At 57.6% G+C, this 17,092-nt stretch overlaps 1 protein-coding gene across 4 annotated transcripts in view; it reads right to left on the bottom strand.

The window, feature by feature from the left end:
- The window catches only part of LOC115298360 (solute carrier family 35 member E2A), a 26,726-nt gene that overhangs the window by 9,206 nt on the left and 428 nt on the right, over positions 1 to 17,092 (bottom strand). The window contains exons 1-8 of one of the 4 annotated variants that reach the window (XM_029947041.1): positions 16,968 to 17,073; positions 15,160 to 15,798; positions 5,368 to 5,813; positions 5,087 to 5,222; positions 4,538 to 4,665; positions 2,538 to 2,658; positions 666 to 719; positions 145 to 217 (exon numbers count right to left, since the gene is read on the bottom strand). In XM_029947041.1, coding sequence (XP_029802901.1) covers positions 145 to 217; positions 666 to 719; positions 2,538 to 2,658; positions 4,538 to 4,665; positions 5,087 to 5,222; positions 5,368 to 5,689 — 834 coding nt within the window. In that variant the 5' untranslated portion in view covers positions 5,690 to 5,813; positions 15,160 to 15,798; positions 16,968 to 17,073. Of the gene's footprint in view, positions 1 to 144; positions 218 to 665; positions 720 to 2,537; positions 2,659 to 4,537; positions 4,666 to 5,086; positions 5,223 to 5,367; positions 5,814 to 15,159; positions 15,799 to 16,967; positions 17,074 to 17,092 lie in introns of those variants that run through there. The other 3 variants (XM_029947044.1, XM_029947042.1, XM_029947043.1) reach the window with 3 other exon arrangements.

Below are 17,092 nucleotides of genomic sequence, written 5' to 3'. Positions count from 1 at the left end.
GCCGGCTCTCCCTCCTCCTCAGGCGCACCTTGCCAACCTTCCGTGACCGATGCCGCGACGCCACCACGCCGAGAGCTGCCCCCGGGAGCCGGAGAGCACCACCGCCCCGCCCCGCCCCGCCCGCGGCGCTGCCCGGACACTCACCAGGAAGAAGACCCAGGCGGGGACCAGCATGGCCACAGCCGCCGCGCTCGTGTAGAACTGAAGCTCCGCGGCCCTGCGGGGGCAACACACACGCCTGACGCGCTCTGCGTGGGACCCGGACGTGCAGGCGAGAGCGCTCTAGGGAACCCGCGGCCCTGGGGCGGGCCCGTGTGGCCGAGCACGAGCCGGCCCTGCAGGTGCCTCAGCGGTGCAGCCGGAAACTGGTGGGGTTTTCTCCCAAGTTTCCTCAAAGCACTTACTTATTTGTTTCTTCAAGTTTACTGATTTTGTTTAGTAATCTCTCCACCCAGCGTGGGTCTCAAACCCACGACCCTGAGATCTCAAGTGTCACAGGCTCTTCTGACGGAGCCAGCCAGGCGCCCCTCCACAGAGTACTCTCAAAGCCACTTAAGCCGAAGGGGCAATGGTGCTGGGTCTGTAGGGGATCCCGAAACTTGCAGTGGGCAGGGAGGCCCCGCAGGCCCATGAAACGGGGAGTTTCAGGGGCCAATGATACTCACGAGAACCTGTATTTGTCCCCGCTGAGGAGCTTTTTCGAAAACACATTTTGCAAACTAGAATAAAGAGAAGAAGAGGTCACCGGGCGATACGAGAAGTGGGCAAGGGCCTCGAGTGGACCGAGCATGTGCACCCTCCCTCAGCAGTGACAGCGATGGTGGCCCCTCGGGGACGGCCCCTGCATGCCCGCTGCGGGCTGGGCCCACCCTGGGGGCTCCTGGGTGTCCCTTCCCCGTGAGGGGGGGCGCCAGGCCTGGCCACTTTAAGAAAGAGTGAACTGAGGCACTCAGGTTGGGTGATGTGCCTGTGACGTTACCCAGGTGTCTAAGGATCCCAGAGTCCCTGCTCTCAGTGCTGCACAAAACCCCACGTTGAACCAAGAGTTCCCATAAATCCACAAGTGCCGTGGGCCGGGCACCTGGGGACTCCACGTGTGGGAGTGATCAAAGCAGTCTGAGCACGTGAAGTCTCCGGCGGAAAAAACAGGCACAAAACTCCGGCACGGACCAGACAAACCACAGGGAAGACAACACATGGCCAAAGAGCAAGCGAAACCGTGCCCCGCTTCCCCAGGAACCGAAGGCCAGGCCGACTGGTGACTGCGCACCGGGCTCCAGAAGCAGGGGGTGGGTTCATTTTATCTTGATGCAGAAACTGAGTGCAGGACAAGGTGAAGCTCTGGCTACAGGACTTCAGACCAGAACAATCGTCTGGGAAACACTGGCAGCAAGGATCAAGAGTCCCTATCGGCGCTCACGGGCTCCGTCTCTCTGACGGGAATTTACCTTTCGTGATGGTCAGAAACCCAAATGGGGCCACATGTGAGGAGATGCTCCCTGCACATCTGGACACATTCATCATTGCTCAGGCCTCTGTGTGCCGTACGAGGCGGCAGTCACGAGGCTCCGGCTCCTGCGGGACCCTGGTGCCGGCATTCGATGCCCACATGGCCACATGGACGGAGCCCAGCGCACGTCTCATGAAAGCCGCTAACTTCTACTTTAATGCAAAAGCAAGTAGCTACTGAGCCTTTCCACTAGAGAATACGGACAGAATGCAGGATGAGCCCGTATTCGATTTCTAGGAACTACAAATGCAGGGAGAAAAAGCCAGGAGGACATACATCTGTATGTCCGAAATGGAATTAAAGGTGACTTTTAAATGTTTACTTGGCGGTGGGATGGGAACCTCAGGATGAGCCTGTCCGGCTTTAACAGTAAGGCAACCATAAACTCCTGGAAATCGTGTGGTCGTTTCTTCTCCTTCCCAGAGACAGGAGAGACCTAGAAGCAACCAGTAGTTCTCAAGGTCCAGCCGAGGCCTCAGTGTGGACTTCAACACCACAGCCTGGACGCAGGATGACGGCTCTACACCTTCCAAGGAGCAATCTGGAACGTGTCATCCAGCCCCTTCCTGCTGCAGGACAAGGACCCTCCATGTGATGCTCTTCCTCGGGCGCCTGGCACGGCCTCCCATGGCACCTGCCATGGGCCTCCCATGGGCCTCGGGGGCCGGCCAGCCACCAGGCCAGAAACTGCCCCTTGTTCCTGCTGTAGGACGTCTTAGCCGGGATTCACACATTTTACACGTTTACCCACAAGGGTCGGGCCACTACAACTGTGTGCATTTGGCCTTTGTTAGCTAACCGTGTCCCTTAGATGCGTGTTTTTAATACCAAGGCCCTGTGTTGTCAATTCCTGGCTGGTTTTCTGAGCAAAGGTCACCTAACTGGGACACGAGGTGTTCTGGTACTGAGGAAAAGGCAGCACCCGATGTGCCCGGCTCTGAGTACGGGGTGTAATTCTGAGTCAATCTGGATGTAAGCGGCCATCACCCCGATCACAGCGCGGGTCCCCACGCCCTTCCCGACTCACCAGTCCATGACGTTGGTGGACAGGGCGGCTGAAAACCCCAGGACGTTGAAGCTGATCTCCGTTGCCGTGCACAGCGCCAGGCCTCCCATGACGGGGAGGAGGGAGAGGTTGACCAGCAGCCCTGGAAACGGTAGAACACACACAAGCGCCACGGCGTCAGCCATCAGCAGCTGCCGACGTGTACTGCAGCCCCTCTTCCGTGCGCCACGGCCATTTCCACACCCCTCATGAAGGCCGATAACGTCCACTTGACTTCGAAAACATGTAGCTACTGAGTCTTTCTACTGGGAAACAGAGTGGATCAGAGCGCCCGGCTGCCCCACACCCATCGCCCTCTCCCAAGCCAGGCACTGCACGAGGCCGTCCTCGAGGACGTGCGCCTGCTGGGCGCAGGGGCAGGAAGCGGGAGGCTCGGGGCCCTGAGCCCCGAGGCCCTCCCTGCCCGGCACCGCAGTGGTGCGAATTCTCGCCTGCGGGTGATGAGGGTGGGTGAATGGTCTCCGTCAAAAAAGGGAGCAGGGGGCGGGGGGCAGTTTCATGCCCTGGCGCAGGGAGGCTCCGCATGATCTGCGGTCTACACTCTACGTGGAGGTCACTGCTCTTTGCTGCATTCTGAGGTCCAGGAAGCAGACGTGACCCCGAGGTACAAACACCCACTGAGCACACGGAAAGGCACAGCCGATTTGGGAACGGGGCGTGGGGCCTCTGATGTTTTGATTTCAGATACTATTTAGTTTACTTTGAAATTCAAAATAAATGAGGAAAAAAGTCTTCCGTGTTTGAGGACCATGTTGACCATCAGAGTCGAAGGCCACCTCCCGGCACAGGACAATGCTGTCCAGGCTCAGGCGCCCAGGGGGCTGTGAGCACCCTCTCGGCTCTGCGGCATGTGGTCTTGTGCCCTGGTCGGCCTGGCAGCACGTGTTGCCTGATGGGCGGTCTGTGTGGGTCCTAGAGGGCTGGTGGCCCCAAGTGCCGTTTCTCCCTTAGAAGGACCTGCTTGCGCTGCAGGAAGGCATCCGAGGGCACCCACGTGCTCGGGGGCCGGGGCGAGGGCCCTGGGCTTTTCTGGAGCCCCCGCGTCCCTCGGCCCTACAGCCCCAAGAGGCTGCTCTACCTGGAGTGCCAGCTCAAGAACCAGCAAACGCCTCTGTGGGGAGGGCGCCACACACCGGGGTCCCTTGTGCTGGTGGCCCTCGGCTCTAAACTCCTGGTCCCTCGGTCATTCTCCCCAACAGGCTCTTTTTGCTAAGTATCTCCACGATGTTCTCGTCGGTCTCACTGAGGGAGCTAGCTGGCTTGCTACAGGCTTCGCCGCCACAGCTGGAGGCCGGATCGTGGTGCTGTAAGGTTGCTGGAATGAACACTTCAGTGTGGCTGGGCCACCTGATTGCGTATCAGGTTCGTTTGTTTCACGTTGCCTATGACTTCGAGGAACGGCTGCCTCGGCTCTGATCAGGTTGTCTCACGCCCGCCCCACCGTCCCTCCTTCCCATCGGCCATACTGTGGGATCCTGGCCTTTCCTTGACGGAAGCAGATGCGTGTCCGCATCGAGGCGCCTGTGAGGACAGCTCTGGCTACTCTCACGGAACGACACTGGCCAGGCTGCGCCTCCAGGGCTGCTAAGAGAAACAGGGACGCGCGTGTGTGACGTGTAGCTGGAAACAGCCACAGAGGGCTGGGACCTGCTGGGCCTCAGGGAGGATGGGAAGTGTGGCGGAGAAGCAGTGACCAGCAGGAAGCTGTCGGAGGAGCCGAGGAGGGACCCAGGAAGCAGCCAGCCAGGGCAGGAGTGTCACCAGGTGCCACCTCGAATGACACAGAAGGCGGTCCTGGAACAGGTGACGGTCACTCCCTTCCCCGGCTCCTGCGTCCCCACCACTCAGGAGGCCTCGCGCACAGCCAAGGCAAACAAACACCCGCGGAGGTGCCCGTGTGAGGCTTGGGCGCGGGGCCAGAAGGTCCCGGGCGCGGGAAGCGCGCCCCTCGGGGTGCCCACCTGTGTACTCCCCCAGGACCATCCGGGACATGATCACCGTGAACACGGGAGCGGAGCTCTTCACTGTCTCAGCAAACGAAACCGCCACGTTCTTCAGGCTGACCAGGCCCAGCACCACCGTTGCAAACCTGACAATAAGCAGACATGTCGCTAGGATTGAGGAGTCTATCTGCAGGGGCGCCGCGGACGCCCGGAGGGGCTGGCTGCCCCGCCCCCCGCCCTGCGCCCCCTCCCCCCTCCCAGGAAGGCGAGGTCCCGTCCCGCAGGTGCGGCAGGCCCGGGGAGAGGAGGGGCACCTCTCTCAAACCGTCAGTACGTTACAGTCATGGCTGTTCCAAAAAGAATCTGGTTGCATCCAGATCAAAACCAATGCATTTGTGGCCCTAATCTCCAGACAACCCTGGTGATTACGTAAAGTGTGCAATGAAAACACACCTGGGATCGCCTAATCACAGCGTCGCCCAGCTGGTCTGCCACTCTTGGTGACAGCAAAGACATTTTCTGCATGTAAAAAACTTCAACTGTCAACCAAAATATCGGATTCCTTACCTCATTAGACCCACAAACAGCATGATCATGATGAAATTGGGCGGGTAAGAAAGCCGGGTTTTGTGCTGATATAAACAGCAAGGAACAAATATTTTAATGCATCCGATAAACGTAGTTGACAACATCTGCACAGCACCTGGAGGCGGAGAAGGGCGCGCTCTGAGGGGAGGGGCGGCCGCGGCCGCGGCCCGAGCCCTGGGCGCCCTCCTCCCCGGGCCGCGGGCTCCTCTGGGGGCCTCCCAAGTGGACGCAGGATGACCCGGAGGCGGGGGCCCGGTTACCTAGCATGCTGGGCTCCCCTTCCAGCAGGGACAGGATGTACTTGTTGAGGAAGAGGGTGCAGAAGCTGAAGAAGAACCAGAGCGTCAGGTAGAGCAGAGCCCGGGAGCTCCACATGCCCAGGTCCGACTCGATGACCGTGGTCTCCGTGATGGTGATGGTGAGCGCGCTCTCCTCAGGGGCGCCTTCGCTCCTGCTGAGCACGATCTTCTCGCTGCGGGGGCCGAAGAGCGAGCCCCAGGCGAGGAGCGGCCTCCCTCTGGGCTGCTCCTCGGGGCCGGGGGCCGGCTCGGCCAGCTCTGAGGGCTTTGCTGAGGCTGACATGCTCGTCTCCTCCAGAGCGTGGGCAGCATGGGGCAGGCCGGCTCCCCGGTGAAGGGCTGCAGGGGGCGGGGGCGAGGTGCCCGGTGGCCGTCACTCGCCCCTCCCCAGTGAGCACAGGCTCAAGCTGCCAGGGAGAGACAAGGCGTCACTGGTGGTGAACATCTGGACGTCCTTAAAAGCTTCAGACACCAACCTGCAGTCACTCTGAACACGCAAACACGGAATTTGGGTCCTGTTTTCACACCTGCGTGCTGGTCTGACGGCCACGGGAGGGCGGGAGCCCCGGCAGTTCCCACACCTCCTCCCGGAGGTGCCCCAAACCAAAGCCTCCACGCCTGGCCACCCCCAGGCCGCCAGGGGATGCGGGGACATGGACGACCGCCACAGGCCTCGGCCAGCGGGTCCCCCGAAGCCATCCGGAGGGCTCTGCTCCTTCCCACCCTCCCCAGACTGCCGGAGCCCCTGTGCCTGCCGTGGGCCCTGCGCTCTCCTCACCTCACCGCTAGTATTTTATCCGGCTTTTTGAGTTGTTCTTCCCAGGACTGACCTGCCTCCTGCCAGAGAAGCTGGGTTTTTAATACACCCACTGGCTTCAAAATACAGTCCCTGGATTTCTCATTTATGATTTCTATGTGGTTTCACCTGAAACTGGTCTGTTTTTCTCACAGCATCTTATTTTTTAACTTCAAAAAAAAATTTAATGTTTATTTTTGACAGAAGAAGAGGGACAGACAGAGCACACACAGGGGACAGGCAGAGACAGGGAGACACAGACTCCCAAGCAGGCTCCAGGCTCCGAGCTGCCAGCACAGAGCTGGACACGAGGCTCAAACCCATGAACTGTGAGATCATAACCTGAGTCGAGGTGGGACGCTCAGCCGACTGAGCCACCCAGGTGTCCCAATTTAAAACGATTTTTATTTTTAAGTAAAGTCTATGCCCAACATGGAGCTCAAACTCACCACCTGATACAAAGTGTCACGTGCCCCACTGCCAGGCGCCCCTGGCGTCTTGTTCTCTCCTTAAGCTTTCGATCCCTTCTTGTATCTTTTGTTTTATGGTCTCTTACAGTTCATTACCAGAGACCTTAGCAAGGTCACCCCAACTTTGCGTAGGTGCAGGTGGACTCTGGCCTTGGGGCCTCTGCTGGTGTGCTTTACAGTCGCCTGCAGCAGATCCTGACATGTGGGGCCCCTGCGTGCCCTAGGCGGAGGGGGGGCTCCAGGGAGAGGGCTCAGGGTCTGCCACTGCCACATGCCCCAGGGGTGTCACTGGCCAGGACCGATTTTATGCTACTTTCTATTTTTTTTTTTAATGTTTATTTTTAAGACGGGGGAGGGGCAGAGAGAGAGAGAGAGAGAGAGAGAGAGAGAGAGAGAGGGAGAGAGGGAGGGAGGGAGGGAGGGACAGGATTTAAAACAGGCACAGAGTCTGACATGGGACTCCAACTCACGAACTGTGAGATCATGATGGGAGCCGAAGTCCGGTGCTTAACCGACTGAGCCCCCCAGGGGCCCCTTTACGCCACTTTCTAGATGAACCCTGCAGCCCACGAACCCCACACCTGCCGGTCTCAGGCCTGTGGGCATGCTCCTGGGGTGGGCCTCCAGCCTCTCTCCAAAGATCACAGGCTGAGTCACACGGGGCTCCTCCTGGGGCGGCCGGCAAGTTCTCCGAGTCCCTGCTTTCAGCAGAGTCCCAGTGACAACAGCCTGCCCCATCCTTTCCCAATGACATCAAACTTGGTCTCCAGGCAGCCTCCGATGGGCTGACCACTCAGATTTCCTGTTCCTTCAGTTTCTGACACCTGGCGGAACTCAGTTATACATCTAAAAGGAAATCCATTATACTTCATCCCCAACATCCAGGCGCGTGGAGCAGGGGGCGTCCGGGTGCTGGGGGTTCCCGCACAGCCCCTCTCCGGCCTGGCCCCTCCAGCAGGACCCCCGGGGGCTCAGGCCGCCTGCTGCCCCCTGGCCCCTGCGCATCTGCAGGCTAGCGCACAAAGACTCCTTGCGCTTCAGGTGCTGACCCCCCCCCCCCCCGCAAAGCTGGCTCCTGTCTGGCCCCCCGGGCAGAGGCAGCCCCGGAGACTTGGCCATCCTCCCCCTGCCCTGCCTCAGCCCCCGGTGTCCCTGCCCGTCCACGAGCCTGGAGCCATGAGGCCCGGCCAGCACCCTCGTCTCCCCCAGGCCGCCCGCATGCCCGCCAAGCCCCGCCAGGGCCGCGCCAGGGCAGCCTCCCCAGAACACAGCACCGGCCTCAGGACACCGACTGCAACCCTCGTGTTCTGCTTGCTCTTCCCCAGCCCAGTCCCCTGTGTGGTTTGGGGTGACAACGTGTCGGTGGGTCCCGTGCAGCTGGCCTGGCTGGGCCAGAGGGGACGTGGGGGTCTGTCCTCCCCTGCCTGGAACCCGGGTCTGGCTGCAGGTACTGATGCAATGCAGGAACAAGCCCTGAGAGCAGAGAGCACCCCAACGCCGAGGGGCCCCGGGCCCCAGCTCCTTCAAGGGAGCGAGGAACCCTTCTGCCTGGGGCCTGGCCGCCCTCCCTTCCCCCTGCCCCTCTCGGCTTCAGCTGGCCCTGCCGCCTCGGAAAGCCTCCCCTTCGGGGCCTCCAGTACCACCAGGTCCTGCTCCTTGGGGACCTGGCAACAGCATCTGGCACAGGTGCCCTGAAGCCGCTGCTGAGATTCCAAAGCGAGCCAGTTTGCAGGGCAAGGGGCCGACGATCCAGAAGCACCCACAGGACGGGCACTCACAGTGAAGAATGCTCAGGTGGGGAGCGGCCCCCCAGGCCCAGCACTCCTCGGCCCGGGCCTCCCCCTGAGGAACTCGCAGCGTCTGGGCAGAGCTGCAGCCAGCACCGCCCCCACTCGCCTCCTTGACAAAGTCCAGGCTCGCTCCCCCAAGAAGCCCCGTCGTCCCTGCTCCAAGTCCTAAGAAACCAGAAATAACCATCTGAGTAACACACACATTCCCTTTGTACAAAGACCTTTAACAAGGAAGTAGATCCTAAAGGAAGGAGGGCACGTGCCTGAGTCACGCCTGAACGCACCCCCTCTGGGAACAAGCGTCCACACTGTGCCGCCGTGGGCGTTCCTTCCGTGTTTCTGCTAGATCTGCGCTAGGGAGCGACTCCGCTCGGTCACGGGTGCCTCTGACGTTGGAAGACGAAGCACCACCCGGCAGCGACCGCTTCACCCGCCCTGGCTGCTCCTGGGGGTCCCCCGGGGAAGCACCCCCCACCCCGCCCCCAGCAGGCCAGGCCACCCTGCTGCGGCACACGCTCAGAGCTCAAACGAGGCGGCCAAGGGGGCCAGCCAGGCGCACACGAGCGAGCACGGAGACCCATGGGGCGGCCCGGGCACCAGAATGACTTCTAGCCCCCTGGCTACTTCTCAACTGCGGCCACACGGAGCCACCATGTGGGGGCCTCTCCCTCCCAGCCTCCCGCAGCGGCCGCCGACTGTCCCAGGCTGAAAACAACCACAGCCCAGACCTAGCGTCTCCGTGAGTGACAGGAAACATCGGAAGAAGAGACAACCCTGCAGGAGCAGAGGTGGTCCTGGGGGGGCTGGGGCGTGAGCCCTTTGAGCACCTCGAACACGTCGCCCGAGGACCGGGGTTAATGCAACAGTTCTGTTAGAACAAAAGCAAAACATAACCTAAATGTCTCCTGAAGCAGAAACAAGCAGGAGCAGTGACAGGGCCTCCAGCAGGACAGCAGACGGGAAGCCTCCCCCCACCGCGGCTCAGACGCCGGGACCACGCGGTGGAAGGAAATACACAACGCGGTTCCCCACGGGGCCGTGAAATATGCCAAGACTCTCAATATTTACGAACAAAACTGTCAAAAGCTCCGAGACTGAGTGGGGAGCAGGGAACTCAGGCCCAAGGCTGTGGGGTGGGCACGACAGGGAGCCCAGGGGAAAAGCGCAACACGTCGACAAGTGTATGGCCGTGGGAAGGGAGGCATTGTGCTATTTTCTAAACTGTTCTAGCAGCTCCAGATTTGTACGTGAAGAACCTCGTGCACCCTAAAGAGGACCTGTCATCAGAAGCAGCGTCTCCCAGGCCCTCGGCGGACGGTCCTGAGCCCTGGCATCGACGGAGGTCATGCTTGTTTAGACCAGAGACTACTCGTTAGAGTTGAACCTTCCTTTTGATTCTGGATTCGGATTCCAAACTGGACCAGCTGCCAGGGAGGGAGGCGGGAAGCGCCGTGGGAAGCAGGGCAGCACCTCCTCGCAGAGCGGACCTCCCCCAACTCCCTGAAGCCTGCTGTCCGGTCACGCAGACCCGACCTCAGAGTGCGAGGGTCTCTCCGGGGAACCCGGAGTTGGTTACCGGGGTCTCTGGTGGTGCTGGGAACTTTCTTTCTGTTCTGGAGCGTTGCACTTCCCCTCCCCCCACACGCAAGGAGGACGCCATCAGGCCTGGGGGAGGTGGGCGGAAGGGGGGGGACGCAGCAGGGGCCGGGGACCCAGAGGCCCCGTCGTGCACACCAGCAGCCAACACACCAGCGCTCCTGCCCCACATCCAGAACGAGGCCCTGGCAGCCGGGCAGAGGCCCAGGCCACCACGGAACGCTCACCTTCCAGTACACTGTCTTCTCGGGACCACCAACATCTCCACAGACGGCTCACCCAGTCCGGTGACAAACCAACGTGACACCTGGGCACAGGGACGGGCGGACCTCTGGCCTCATGTCCAGCTGGGGGCATGGAGGGGCGGGGGCCCTCCAAATGTGTGCGGCTCCCACACCAAGCCCCAGTATGAAAGCCAGGTCTGGGGCCGTCCAGGGCGGCACAGACATTGGTTCTGCCTCCAGCCCTCACATCAGGATCCCCGGCTGTTTGCTTGCCTCCCTCTGCCGAAGTGGAAACCCACTCACGTAGGTGGGGGAGGGAAGAAGGCAAGGGTAGATGTCAAGGGGCCTGGTCGGGAGAGTGAACAAACTCAGACTCCTCCGGGGGCCTGAGGTGGGGGCTGAAACAGGCCTCGGCGTTCGGGGAAGCAGGGACTGAGGACCACAGAGCGGCTGCGCTCCGGGCAGACTGCTGGAGGACTCTTCTCTGGAGAGCTCAGCAGGCGGAGGAGAGACCTTGAGTGGGAAGTCAAGGCCTGAGGAGAGGCCTGAACAGAGAACGCAGCTGCAGAGCCCGCTGGGAAACGAGCAAGACGGGCAGTGTGAGGAAAGGGCTGGAAGGAGTGCAGATCGGGAGGGAGGCAGCCCCGGGCCAGGAGAGGGCCCTTGGGGTCAAGAACAGGGCAGCAGAAGCGAAATCTCACCAGAGGGTCCTAGGAAGCCCCGACTCAGGCAGGACCCCCCCAAAAGCAACCAGGGGTGCCCGCAATGGGTGGGCCCCGAGTCTGGAAGGCAATCTGGGTCCTGCTCCCAACCGCACACACGGCCACCGGGGCCTGAAGAAGCAAACTGCTCCAGAGAAAACTTCCTCAATTCAGGCCTGAAGACCTAGGCGGGCTGAGATCAATGGATGCAGATCAAAGATCAAAGATCACCCAAGAGAGGGGGTGGCAAGCGGGGGAGGAGCAGGGACCTGGCCGCTCCAGGGAGGGACAGGTGGGGCCTGAGGGCTGCAGGCTCTAAAGGACAGGACGGTCCCGCACAGGACCAAGCCCAAGTGGCCACAGGTAGCCAGACACGCGGAATGTCCAGAGAGGGGTCCCTGCCTGCGAGCTGCAGCAAGGGCATGCTGGCGTCCACGCCGCTCCCCTGCAGGGGCGGGCTCATCACCAGTGGGAGGCCTGGCTTCGCCCTGAGACGCTGGCGCCCCAAGCGAGCGGCCGAAGCTGAAATCAGCAGCAAGGAGAGAGACGGCGTTTGCCCTGATCCACTAAGAACGTGGCGCTGCTGTGGGGTTCATGCCCACGGACACACGACCACAAATCCAGCCACAAGCATACGTCAGACACGCCCAGAAGGACGCACATCACAAAGGTCAAGACCAGGAAGACACTGGAGGCAATGTGGGGCTGTCCGCAGACAGGACCGCCCACTAGCAAAGGGACACCAGCGGCATACTGGCCGGATACAGTCTGCAGATCAGCCAGTGGTTGTGCCCCGATGTGCAGGTCGGGGAGGACACTCCACACTACTGACCAAACCGAGCGAAGCTCATGTAAGACGTAGGCGGGAGGGGCCGGGAGAAGGGTGTGCAGCTAAAGTTTTTTCTTCTGCAGGTCTATTTCTCAAAATAAGAAGTTTGAAAAATTTGAAATAAGAAACAACTCGATGGGCTAAACAGAAATGATTACAGCCGAATAAAAAATTATTTGAAAAAACATCTGAGGAAATTACCTGGAATGCAGCACAGAGACATGAAGTTAAAATGTTACAGAAACATTAACCCAAGTATGGAAAAAATAAGAAGAATGGAATTTCCAGGCGCCCCTGAGGGGCTCAGTCCGGTTAGGCGTCTGACTGCGACTCAGGTCATGATCTCACAGTTTATGAGTTCGAGCCCCACGTCAGGCTCTGTGCTGACAGCTCGGAGCCTGGAGCCACTTCAGATTCTGTGTCTCCCTCTCTCTCTGCCCTGCCCCAATCCACTCTCTGTCTCTCTCGAAAATAAACATTAAAATTTTTTTAATAATAAAATACATAAAATAAATTAAAAAATTAAGACAGGCTATTTAAAGAGACAAAGAAGGAGTGCTCACTGGCTCAGTTGGGGGATCGTGCAACTTGTGATCTTGGGGTTGTGAGTTCAAGCTGCACGTTGGGTACAGAGATTACTTAAAAATAAAGTCTTGAAAAAAATTATTTTAATGTTTATTTTTGAGAGACAGAGAGACAGAGCATGAGTGGGGGAGGGGCAGAGAGAGGCAGACATAGCATCCAAAGCAGGCTCCAGGCTCTGAGCTGTCAGCACAGAGCCCGACGCGGGGCCCGAACTCACCAACTACAAGATCATGACCTGAGCCGGAGTCGGATGCTTAAGTGACTGAGCTCCCCAGGCGCCCCCCAAAAAACTAAAATCTTTAAATAGAGAGGTAAAGAAGGCAAAAGTTTGAGAAGTAACAGAAAATCTGAGTTCTGAGATCAGAATATACCTTAAAAAGAATAAATAAGAAACCCACATGGAGGCAGATCGTGACGAACCTCAGAGCGCCACGGAGGGAAGGTTCTGACACACACAGGCTGAGTACAGATCACGCATAGGACAACGATATTAAAATTACATTGAGCAACAAGAACTATGGGAGGGTAGGGCCCAGACTGAGGAGACTGTTTGGTGGTGGGCCAGGAGGGGGCGCGGATAGGGATCGAGAGAGGACAAGTTCGCAAATGCACCTGTTCAGGTAGCTGTGACTTCGGGGTGACAGGGGTTCACAACTGCCGGCCAAGAAAGAATTCTCAAGAAGTCTCTGGTGCAAAAATGGTGATTTTATTAAACCACGGGACAGGACCCATGGGCAGAGAGAGCTGCGCTGGCTTGTGCAGAGGGACCCGCTCTATCCTGTGGCACATGGGGGGGGGCGGGGGGGGAGGTAAAGACAAGACGAAGTTTTTAAAGAGATTTTCATGCACTAAAATGGACCCACAGACCACAGGAGGCCTTGCTATTGTCACGCCAGGATTGCTATCCCTCCAGGAGGGCACTGACCCGAGGACAGCTGGGACCCTGGGGACGCCTGTACTCTATTTGCCTCAGTGTCTGTCCATGGGCTGCAGCCTATTCGGAAATTCAATCTCACCTGCCATTTCCTTCTCGCCTTTGTTCCCACATCACGGGGTGGGGGTGGGGGGCCGCTGCTGTTGGGGCTCCCAGAAACGGAGTCTACAGATTTCTGGATATGAGGCTGTGGAGAAGAATGCCTTTTTCTTGTAATTTACTAAGATGCTTGTAAAGGGACGGAGACTTGTGTCCCGTATGACTGTGATCTCCATCAGTTACCGATTGTTTCCTTTCCTTTGTTCTGAGGACTGTCACACGTACGCCCCCTGGGCGGGCGCCAGCTTGCAGGCTGCCCACAGCTTGTCTTTTGCGCCCTCATCACAATGAATGAGATTTATCAAGTGTGATATGGGGGCAACTGGGTGGCTAATCGGTTATGTGTCCTGCTCTGGATTTCGGCTCAGGTCACAAACTCAGGGTTCATGGAACGGAGCCCTATGGGCTCCGGGCTGACAGTGTGGAACCTGCTCGAGATTCTCCCTCTCTCTCCCTCTGCCCCTCTCTCATTTGCAGGCACACAAGCACACACACTCTCTCGCTCTCAAAATAAATACTTAAAAAGAAAGTGAGATACAAACAGAAATATATGAGAGAAACCACAAACCAAATAAATAACAGTCACACTGAAGAGAGGAGATGAAGAACTCACCCAAGTACCTTCTGAACACAGTCTTTAAAATTCATGTGCTCAGATTCAAGACAAAAAAAATCCTAAGCAAACACTGAACTCTGAATGGTAGGCTTTTTTATTGAGTCATGGTCAGGAATTCCGGGTTGAGCAATAGGGGAGTACTGGCAGCTACCGGGGGCGAGGTCTTGGGGTGCCTCCAGAGGCAGCACAGACGCAGAGAGCGGGGAGGGGGGATGGACGGTGGCGTTGAGAGCCGCGGCCGAATCAGGCCGCGGCCGCCACGGCTTGGACAGATAGACGCCCAGACACCGTGCGTGCCCCTGACACTCACATCTCTGTCTCTGTTGCACAACATGGCCGCTGAGGGCTCAGAGGCAGCGAGCCCCCTGGCCCAGTCTTTGTTTCTAAATGTCATCCTCCACCCGCTGAAGCAGCCTCCTCGGAGAAGTGGCCGATCCCAGGGCTGGGCATTAGCTGGGCCAGAATAGGAAGTGCTCAAACAATGACGGGGACACAGAAGGAAGCAGAGGGGAACGCCCTCCGGAGAGATCCAGGGGCAGCGTGAGAAAGTAGATAATGGTAGTGCAGGATTAGAACCCTCGGAGCAGAATAAGCACCCAAACCTCCAGGGTGATGCACAGGGAAGAGGAGAAAGCCCTTCCCGACAGGACACAGTCAACGGGCCAATGGGAGAGGGAGGGGGGAATGAGAAAATCAAAAGCACCCTTTGGCAGCCTTCACCACGATCCCACGAATAGTTGCGCCCTCCAGAACTTCCTTCTGCGAGAGTCCTGCTCATGGGCACAAGACACACATAAGAATGTCCATGGCAGAGACCCAACTGTCCCTCCACAGGACAGTCACTAAGTGAATACAGGAGTCCTGGAATGTTCACACAATGCAACACCAGACAACATGAGTAATGCACAGTATATACATGGAGGTGAGGAACACAAAGCTCTTTACAACATGGATCAAATGAAATCAACGTCTGCCATCTGTAAACAGCCTGGAGTTAGAATCTTGAACGGAACACGAGCTGCAGGATGCAGTGAAGACCCTCGGAAGCCGTACTGGGCACTGACATGAAAGCCTTGAGGTCAGCTGGTCCCGAGCTCAGAAGGTCCCACTCACCCAAGTCCCAGTGGGGTCACAGATGCCTTCCTGGATTCCAGCCGTGTTCTTCTTTCTTAGACCTCATGATTCCAGCAGCTTTCAGAGAGCAGCAGTTCTTGTCCTGCAAAAACTAAAGGTCAGCGGCCCTAATCTGATGACAAAGAATCGACGTTAAGAGCCAACAGCAGATTTCGAGTCAGTCTGGAGCAGGGTTGCAGGGGTGGGCCGGGCAGACATGCTGCCTGTGGGGTCCGAGCTGCCCCCAGGCCACGGCTGAGAAAGGTCTGAACTCTCTCCTTGTCAGATTATGGCACAAACAGCAAGGACGAAACCATCAGCTTCTCTGCCCAGCATGGAGTAGGTGGCTGGTGAGCCGCCTTCACTAGGCCTGGGACCAGCTCTTAACTTCTCCCCTGCCCAGAGCTGTCCTAAAGGAAGCCGGGCCTACTAGAGTGTGGGGACACACTGCGAGAAACAAATCCGTGCTATCTGGACTCCGGATGGGTGCCGCACTGCAGAACACGTCTCAAGTGGGGCTGGCCTCTGCTCAACTTTGCAGTGAGCGGCCCACAATCGGCTGGGAAGGCGCCTGGACTCCAAACCAGAGACGGAGCCAGGCGTGCAGTGTCGCCTGCTAATGCCACCGTGGCACGTTCACTGCAGAAAGAAAGTTCAGCTGGAGGTTAATGAAAATAAAGATGTCAGGATTTCCTCAACCGATTTTCCAGACTCCTAAATTGTAAGGCTCATTAGCCTGAGGCTCAGACTTCCCGATCCAGAACAAACAGCTCAAGATGTTCTCAAATACTTGGTAAGGAAATCTAGACTGGTTCAAATTGTCAACAGAACATTTTAGATAAAATGTACTGAAAGCCTACCAGTTCTGACAAAGTATAATTCAAAAATTCCATCTCTGGGAATTTATCCTGAAGAAACGATTTAACAAAAGTCTTGTTGGACCTCGGTACGTAGAGGATAGGCCTGTTTTTAAGACTGAGACACTGGACACTATCCAAGTATCCAACAAGGAATATGTATGCAATAAACTCTGGCAAATTACCAAAGTGACACAATGTAGCCCTACAAGTTTTGACAAAAAAAAATATTGTCATAGATTAAGTGACAGCAGAGTTCTAAGGCCTTTGTACGATGTGCTCCAATTTAAAGAGAACAAATGGTTCAGAAAAACATGTTAGGTCACCAACTGCGGTCAACTCCGGGAGGCGGAGTCAACTCCGGGAGGCGGAGTCAACTCCGGGAGGCGGAGTCAACTCCGGGAGGCGGAGTCTCACATTTACTAACTCTTCGGGTTTTGTTTGGTTTCTCTCCATTTTCTAACATTTGCTTACATTGAAAGTAGATTTCTATTTCATTTTTCATACTATTTAATACGGTTTCATTCTGCTTTAAAATGTTACTTGCACGTTCAAATACTTTTGGTAAAGTACGTTCTACTCCATTAAAAAAACGACTTTTAAAAAGCCACCGAGCAAAGAATCCATCTCTAGACAGGTTTTTGTCCCCTCTTTCACCACCACGGTGAGCAAAGTGTCGCAGGCTGAAGCGTGAGTACTGCCCGGGAGTTACGGGGACAAGGGTCTCGTAAGACAGTGAAAGTAGTCAACCGACGACCGGAGTGAAGGAGACCCTGAGCCTAAATGTCTCACCCCAGTTTACAAACCAGCAGTCTGATAAAACCAGGGCTTGGCAGGAGGTAATCTTTACAATGGACATTTTCCAAAATCCCAGACAGAAGAAATATCAACTGCAATAAATAAGCGGGCGACCGTGCCTTTGGGCCCCGGGACGGATGAAGCGTCTTTTACCTGGGTTCGCTCCAGGGCCGTGCCCGCCTCGGGGGCACAAAACGCGAGAAGCCCGGGAGCCGCGAACACGACCCGCGCCCGCGGCGCTCCCCCCTCCCCGCCAGGCCCCGGCAGCGAGGCTGCGC

This window comes from Suricata suricatta, chromosome 8 (genome assembly GCF_006229205.1).
Source record: "Suricata suricatta isolate VVHF042 chromosome 8, meerkat_22Aug2017_6uvM2_HiC, whole genome shotgun sequence".
Lineage (NCBI taxonomy): Eukaryota > Metazoa > Chordata > Mammalia > Carnivora > Herpestidae > Suricata > Suricata suricatta.
This window is presented reverse-complemented; position numbering and strand designations above follow the sequence as displayed.